Source organism: Carassius gibelio, chromosome A18 (assembly GCF_023724105.1).
Source record: "Carassius gibelio isolate Cgi1373 ecotype wild population from Czech Republic chromosome A18, carGib1.2-hapl.c, whole genome shotgun sequence".
Classification (NCBI taxonomy): domain Eukaryota; kingdom Metazoa; phylum Chordata; class Actinopteri; order Cypriniformes; family Cyprinidae; genus Carassius; species Carassius gibelio.
Genome location: NC_068388.1, coordinates 25,308,454 through 25,316,801, shown reverse-complemented (window position 1 = coordinate 25,316,801; position 8,348 = coordinate 25,308,454). Strand labels below are relative to the sequence as shown.

The 8,348-nt window shown below is 37.9% G+C and overlaps 1 protein-coding gene across 8 annotated transcripts in view; it reads left to right on the top strand.

The window, feature by feature from the left end:
• The first annotated feature begins 1,579 nt into the window (after positions 1-1,579).
• The window catches only part of LOC127933795 (uncharacterized), a 26,303-nt gene continuing 19,534 nt past the window's right edge, over positions 1,580-8,348 (top strand). For 4 of the 8 annotated variants that reach the window (XM_052530781.1, XM_052530778.1, XM_052530779.1 and 1 more), the window contains exons 1-2: positions 1,626-1,845; positions 6,489-8,348. The exon at positions 6,489-8,348 is cut by the window's right edge and continues 1,348 nt beyond it. Coding sequence is in view for 1 of the 8 variants with exons in the window: in XM_052530785.1 (XP_052386745.1) it covers positions 1,833-1,845 (13 nt within the window). In the remaining 7 variants the exon portion in view is untranslated. Of the gene's footprint in view, positions 1,846-6,488 lie in introns of all 8 variants that reach the window. The other 4 variants (XM_052530784.1, XM_052530783.1, XR_008147567.1 and 1 more) reach the window with 3 other exon arrangements.

Sequence of the window (8,348 nt, the reverse complement as noted above, 5' to 3'; positions counted from 1 at the left end):
CGAAATTAAAATATATACACAGTCTTGTACCTTTGAATTTTTTTGGATTTTCTCTTAATTTTTTCACTCAAAATGATATGTTATATGCTTATGAGTTCAGCCGTAGCTGGTTATCTTCAGACATGCTCTAAAACTCTTTAGATACGGATTTTTCATTCGAGAGAACGAAACTAGCAGAGCAGTATGAGGTGCCTGGTATATATGGAGGTTTTGGAAGTCAGGTGATTGTTTGAGGCGTGGTCCTGCTCCCGAACTTTAGTTAACATCAATTAACTCCATGTTAATGAGTTCAGGGGTGTGACAATTTGGAATGCTACTGTAATTCTTGAATTCAGAGTTAATTGTGTTATTAGTAAGATCATGAATCAGGCAAAAACATACCCCTCATTACCATAGTTTTATTGCACAACAATTAAAAACATTTATATTTAAGTAGCCAGCCAGCCATAATAGTGACATCAGTAATAAATACAGCAATGTCAAATTTCATCAGTGTTGGTGACTGTTAGGAGTGGGCAGTATGGACTGAAATGCTTGTATTTGTACAGTTTACCCTTGACCCGATCAGAGCTGTTTAATCTGGTTTCAGTTGGTTTCGCAACAGAGCCTTTACTGTTTACATATAATGTTGTAAGTGTTGTGTGTTCTGCCAGGTTTAATCAGGTGGCACGGTTTCATCACTTGGCTTTTGTCATTTTCAACTCATTCAGATAAACCAGCAACTCTAGTTTAAAATGAGTACAAATCACTCATACCTTTTTGAGGGAAATAGCACAGACCCTGGACGTTTGAGTCTGACGCTGAGGTTTCTGTCTCCTCCTTACAGAATCTCTGATTTAGCCATAAACTGCCCTCATTTTACTTCATAGCGGCCTCTACACGAATCTGGGCAGTGCCATTCATTGTAACACCCTTGTCTTCTTGCAAATTTTTATATTCTTGGCTAGGGCTAGGGTCATATAACCCTGCCTGATTACAAAGACAGGCTCCTCCATGAAGGTTATTGCACAACAGAATTGTGAAGGACACTTGGATCTGATGTGTCTTTATCAGGGGAGTTATTTTGTTGAAAGCCAAACTGGCTAAAACTGGATTATAAGGTTCATCCGTTTTTGTAGAACCTTAGAGTTGGCCTAATGTAAAGTAAAATCAATATTGTAAAACTTTTTAAGAATAGATAAAAAAAGAAAAAGAAAGAACAAGTAAACCAATTTTTCATAAAAAAAAGAAAAAAAAAAGAAAAAAAATAATATATATATATTATATATAAATTAGAGAATAAATGTATTTTGTAAAAAAACAAAATGATGCTTGTAATAAAGACTTTTTTTATTGCAATATTAATTTAATTATAGGCCTATAATAAATAAACCTGTTTTGAAAGACCTTTAATAATAATAATAATAATAATAATAATAATAATAATTTCCAAGAGGAGCAAGCTTTACCTCGCAGTGTCAGTTTTGAGGTGATGCGCCATGACATATTAATATAAGAACAGAGGTAACTTAATAATTCTAAATGTTTGGGGAAGTCAGTGATCATAGTCCGATTTGTCCTGGACTGGAACTTTTTTTTTTTTTCATCATAGCCTACAATCAGATAAACCCAACCCATGGCACCCAGATCAGCACATATCACACACATAGGAGCAACATGTCACTGTGTACCTGCAAGACCAAATAGACACTGGCTACAGAAGGAAGATGGGATAAGAAACTGTTTTGAACTTGTGCCGGATATTTTGGTGAAAAGCTAGTCATACCTGAAGAGCTTCACGGATTCGGAGCATTGCTTTAGATGAACGCTCGTCAGTTCTGTCGCACACTGTAATGTTTTCGAAAGGTACTGCTAAGTTTTATTTATTGTCTTTTGCCTGACGTTTCCCTTCTAACCTGCTATTAATATCCAACGGCCATAGTTTACATGATTAAACAAATCAATAAACAAGAAAAAAAAAAAAAAAAAAAACCTTGGCGGCAGTGGCTGAACTAATCGAATAAATAGGGACTGGACTGGCCGAAAAAATAAATAAATAAACAAAAAAAAAACTTTTTCAAGAAATGGAAAAGAACACTGTAATATTTTTATAATGAATACACTGTAATCATTAAACTGTGTTGATATTGTGGCTTTATATATGGACAGACAATTACATGTGTCATAATATAATTGATATTTTACCAAAATTAAGCTAAAGTGGACCAGTGAATGTCAAAGGCAGAGGCAAACCTACATTAAGGGGGCGCCCCAGGCAAAATTAATCAGCGAGTTATCTAGAGATAGTTAATAGTTATACAGCATACAAAAAGTAGTCAAAACACATCTAACATAGCATAAATTGCTTATATATATATATATATATATATATATATATATATATATATATATATATATATATATATATATATATATATATATATTAGGGGTGTAACGGTTCACAAAATTCACGGTTCGGTTCGATACGATTCACTGGTGTCTCGGTTCGGTTCGGTACGGTTCGGTACGTTTTAGATACAGCAAAAAGAAAAAATTGGCAGATACATTTCCTTGATTTAAAAAAAAATAATTATTTATTAAAACTAAGAACGTATGTTTTTTTGTGTGTTTTTTTTTTTTACATTGAACAATGATGGAGCTATTCTTTACCCATCTTCTATGGTGTTTTACATTTACATTTACATTTATTAATTTAGCAGACGCTTTTATCCAAAGCGACTTACAGATGAAGACAGAGGAAGCAATCAAAAACAACAAAAAAGAGCAATGATATATAAAGCAGCATACTGTATAAAACAAAAACAGCTCCTTATAAAAAAAAAATGAAAATGTTATATTGTTGTAGTAGTTATGAACAAATACAAAGATGTAACTTTTTATATGGAACTCTATAATTCTTTATATTGAGTGTGTTTTTATTCAGTTGGTTCTCTATAGGGCTTATATTTTTTGGAACAAAGCAGGAATTATGGTCTGGCTGAAATGGGCTCGTGAAGTAATATTGTAACAGGGCTCAATTACATTAAGCATGTTCTTAAAACCTGCGTTTTCCACTATAGGCGCTCGCTCAATCAAGTACGCGATGAAGGCTCGTTGCAAAATGGCTAAAGGGTCTTTCACACAGGACGTGGTATGCGCGGCGCTGGACCCTGGGCTCAGCGTTGCCCTTCAGATACAACGCGATTTGCGCTGCACTATGCCAAGAGCAAAGTAGGTGGAGTTTTCAAAACTGCACGTGCATACATTCTATTTAAAACAGTTCTTCTATCTAATAACGTGCAGGCCTGTTAATTGTATCGTACTGCTCAGGAAATTCCGTCACAGTAACGTTACAGTACTAGTCCATTTTGATTTCCATGCTAGTTTGGATGCCCTGATCGATTGGTAAAATGCACCCAAACACCAGACCTGTTGGTTACTGGAGGATCTTCTATTTCTGCTCTGTTAAACGCGTTGGCCTTCAGCGCGTACTGAGTTTTTTCTTCTTCGGGGGTGTCAGGAGCGTTGCCTGTTACGTCGTTTGGGTTATTGGGCTACCTTGTTGAATGCATATCATTATATTTCAAATTTTTTTATTTATTTTCCAAATATAATTAATTAGTCCAACGAACCGAACGGTTCAATACGAATACGTGTATCTTTACACCCCTAACATATATACTTTTTATACTTTTTATATTGTGAATTTCTATATATCATTATAGTGTTTTTTTTTTATATTTATTATTGTTATTATTATTATTATTAGGGGCCAATGTCCGATCTTCACGAAAATTGGCTCAGATGATCTTCAGACTATGCTGGCAAAAAGTTATGGAATTCAAGTTGATTCGTCCAACCGTTCTCGAATGTGAACAAATTTGACGAAAAGCAAGCAAAAATGCAAGTGAGGCTCAATCTCGGCAACGGTTCGGCATATTGAGACCAAACTTTTGTGTTATAAAGACCATAACCTGAGACTACCTGCAGTGTTTCGACGCAGCGCCACCTAGTGGTCAGGAGATATGAAAAATGCATATTTTGGCTTATAACTTCTGAACGGTTTGGCCAAAAATCACACAACTGGTCTCTTTAGATTCAGTGAGTGATGTCGAGATGACTGATACACTATTTTCCTGTATTGGCCATTTTAGGCGTCAGCCATTTTGAATTATGTTTTAAAATGCTCTATTTCTTGAACACAGCATCATATCGTTACGAAAATAATTACAAAAATATTCAGCCCCATGCCCTGAAGGTGCTCAAAATGTTTGGTGGCAGCGCCACCTTGTGGTCAAGAGTTATGATGAAATATCACAAAAATGCTAATAACTTTTGAATAAATTAGACTATTGAAATGAAAATGATCTCGCTGTATTCTGTGGGTCATGCCAAGAGCATCGATACCAAATATGTGAAAATTGGCCATACTTTCTGTCCGCCATTTTGATTAATGTTGAAAACCTACTTTTTCGAACTCCTCCTAGACCATTAGTCCGATTTTCACCAAATTTGACGTGGATCATCTTCTGGATTTCGTGTCGATATACGAAACGGTTTTTATTTAGCGCATCAACGAATTTGCTGCAAGGGTGCCAAAAGGCATTTGAGGCTGCATCTCTGAAAAGCTTTGACATATTTGCACCAAACGTTGTATGTGTCATCGTCACATCACACTGACCATGCCACATAAATGTGGTAACAGTGCCACCTATTGGTCAAGAGTGATAAACCATTCATTAATCATGAATAATTACACTTATAAAAATGCTAATAACTTTTTAATGCATTAGCTTATTTCAATGAAACTGGTCTCAAAATATTTCCTGGGTTATGCCGACAACATAGATACCAAATATGCCAGATTAAGCAGAACTTCCAGTTCGCCATTTTGATTTATCTTGTTTTTGAATTTTCGAACTCCTCATCAACCGTAGGTCCGATTTTCACCAAATTTGAATCAAATGATCTACAGACTTTACTGACAAAATGTTATGGATTTTGTGTCAATAGACAAAACCGTTTTTGCATACCACAGCGACAAATTTGAGGCACAATGCCAAAATGACACTTGAGGCTTTATCTCTGCAATGCTTTGGCATATTGACACAAAACGTTGTGTGTGTTGACAAGTCACACAGAGTACAACAAATTGATTTGATAACAGCGCCACCTATTGGTCAAACTTGATAAGCCAAGTAATCATGCTTGTAGATATTGTATTTGTCTTTTTAGCCATTTCAATTACAATCATCCTAAAAATGCTTTAATTGCTCATTGTTGCACTTCGTGTGATGCTACATGCCATGCTTAGCTCCTCAACTTTCCGCTGGAGTGCTTGGCCCCGTAATTGCTGCTTGCAGCTATATTTATTATTATTATTATTATTAACAACGTCTTTATAATACAAGATTCAATACAATATAATCTTCAAGATACAGTATGTTCGTCATATTTATAACCATATATATAGTACAAATATAAGGTTAGAAGCTTTATTTTAATATTTGCAATGGCTATTTACAATAAGTGTAGATGTTATTTTTAGATGCTATTTACAGTAAGCAAAAATTTCACATTTCTTAGCACAATGGTTCCCAACCTTTTTCAACTCACGGTCCACACAACCAAATACATATGTTTGCGTGGCCCACTGCAGCAAAATTAAATGACCCCACTATTGTTGGGTTAATAACTTAGTACTCAGAAGCTATATTGTCTTTATTGAATGATCTGGCAATGAACAGAAAATAACTCAGGCTGCTGGCACTGCTTGGCACAACTGCTGTTGTTCTGTAGCATATGCAGCAAAAATATCTAAGATAAATTGACAGTTTATTCTTAAACCAATAAGAGAGCTCGAATAGTGGAAGCATAGTTACAGTTTATAGTTTATGATTTATTTTTTGTTATCTAATTATATGAAATGATTTTATTATGTTGTGACTCAGACATTTTTACATATATGAACAATTTTATTATTTATTTTAATAGTTATTGGCGGCCCACCTGCAGTACCATCGCGACCCACTAGGCCCACAGGTTGAAAACCAGCACCATATGCTATTTACACTAAGGGCAAATAACAGTAGTATCTTCTTTGGTAAGGAGGAGGTGGGAAATAATAAAACTTTAATAATAAAATAAACACAAAAGACACACAAAAACTAGGTATTTAAACAATTTATTTTCAATTGTATTTTAAGGGGGCGTGGACAAATCTTAACTTTTATAAAAAATTTATATCTTTGAATTTGAGACTTTAGTCTTTGCCCCATATGGCCCCTTTAACATATATTCTCTCAATTCAATCTTCTGCAAAGCATGCTGGGAACTTAAATGCACTGCTCAGTTTCAGTTACTGCAACAGTTAATTCCAACACAAACTGTTACACATGTGAGTGGTTTTAATGAAATGAAATTGAGATAAAGTGTTCAGCAGTTGTGTTGCTTTAGCAAACAACTTCAGTAGAGACAACCTTAACATTTTTCTTCTTTCTTTTCTCTAGGGAAATGGGATCAAGAAAGTGGACCAAAAACAAAGCCTTTTAAGAAGAAAATTTGTGCTTTGAAAATGTTTTATTTTTCTTGCTTTCTATTTGTGTATTCCTTTATCAGCTTCATTTATTTAGAAGATTACTTTAAAGAAACTTTTACCAAACAAATTGGGCAAACCCATGAAAGTAAAGTCTCTGATCAGCCAAATCCTCCCCCAAGAACACATTTGCCATCAGAACAAACAACACACGTCCACCACACATCCACCAGTCCTCCGTCTCCAAATGTGTGTGGTGTTCTAGTGAATGATGAGCCTGTGATTAAAGTTGTAACCACATGTAACCATAGTTCCTCGAGGGAATGAGACGCTGCGTTGAAACGCTACGGGGAACGTGATTTAGCGTGAGCGACTCTGAATATCATGTGTAATCTGTCTTATAGAAGAGCGTGACGTCACGGGCGGGGTTGACGTAAGCGACCAGGAAGCTATGAAGGCAAGAGACATGCAGCTGGCATCAGCTTCGAGTATCAGCAAGCACTGCGTCAGAGACGCAGCATCTCATTCCCTCAAGGAACTATGGTTACATGCGTAACCTAGAGACGTTCCTCTTCAGGAGCTCTAGCTGTGTTGAAACGCTATGAGGAACGATGTGCCCACGCTGCCAGACTACCAAATCCCTGCCTAGTGTGTATCCGAAGAGCACCACTTAGGACAAGATAACTGGACCTGGACTGACTGGCATATGGCTAATGGCTAACGGCTATCCCACACAAGCCATTCTAACTGGCATATCTAGGCCATAGAATTTTGCAAATGTGGAAGGCGTGGACCACCCCGCAGCATTGCAGATGTCCAACATGAACACACCTACTAGAAAGGCCTTGGGGAGCGCCATACCCGGAGTAGAGTGAGCCTTGGCTCCCGACAGCAGGGGAAGACCAGAGGAAACTCATAGGTGGTGTTGATAGTCTCAACTATCCAATGACTAAAAGTCTGCTTAGATGTAGGAAAACCCCTTTTAGGGGGACCGTAGCATACTAGCAATTGGTCCGATTTTCTCCACAGAGCAGCTCTGTGGACGTATGCGTCCAGTGCTCGAACCGGACACATACACTTTAGCTTCACTTAGCCAGGCTCCAGGGAGGAGGGCAGAAGGCCTGCAGCACTACAGGTTGTGGTATGACAGAGGAAACCTTAGGAACATATCCCGCTCGAGGGTATATGAACGCTTTGGCCATGTCGGGCGCAAAGTCAAGATAAGCAGGGGCCACTGAGAGGGCCTGAAGATCTCCAACTCTCCTCACAGAGGTAATAGCCGACAGAAAGGTAGTTTTGAGGGTCAGATGTCTGTCTGAAATATATTGTATTGGCTAGAATGGAGCTTTACAAAGAGCCTCTAACACCACAACCAAGCCTCACGGGGGAATACGGGCCATACTGGAGGTCTCAGCGTCAGTGTACTGCAGAGGAAATGTGAAACTAGGGGGTGTCTTCCCAAAGACTGACCATTGAGCGGGACATGGTAGGCCGCAATGGCCGCCAGGTACACCTTCAGCATGGAATGGGTCAACCCTGCAGAGAACCTGGCTTGTAGAAACTCCAGAACTGTACCAACTGGGCAGTTACCTGGGTCAAGCTGACGGTCTCTGCACCAAAAGGTGAAGAGTTTCCACCTTAGGGCGTACAGTTTCATCATTGAGGGAGCTCTTGATTGGAGGATGGTCTCAACAACCTCGGTTGAGAGACCGGATGCTATGAGTTGTGTCCCTGCAGCGCCACACCCACAGCTTCCACAACTCTGGGCGAGTGTGAATTATCATGCCCTGCGCCTGTTAGAGTAGGTCTGTCCTGATCGGTATCTCCCATGTAG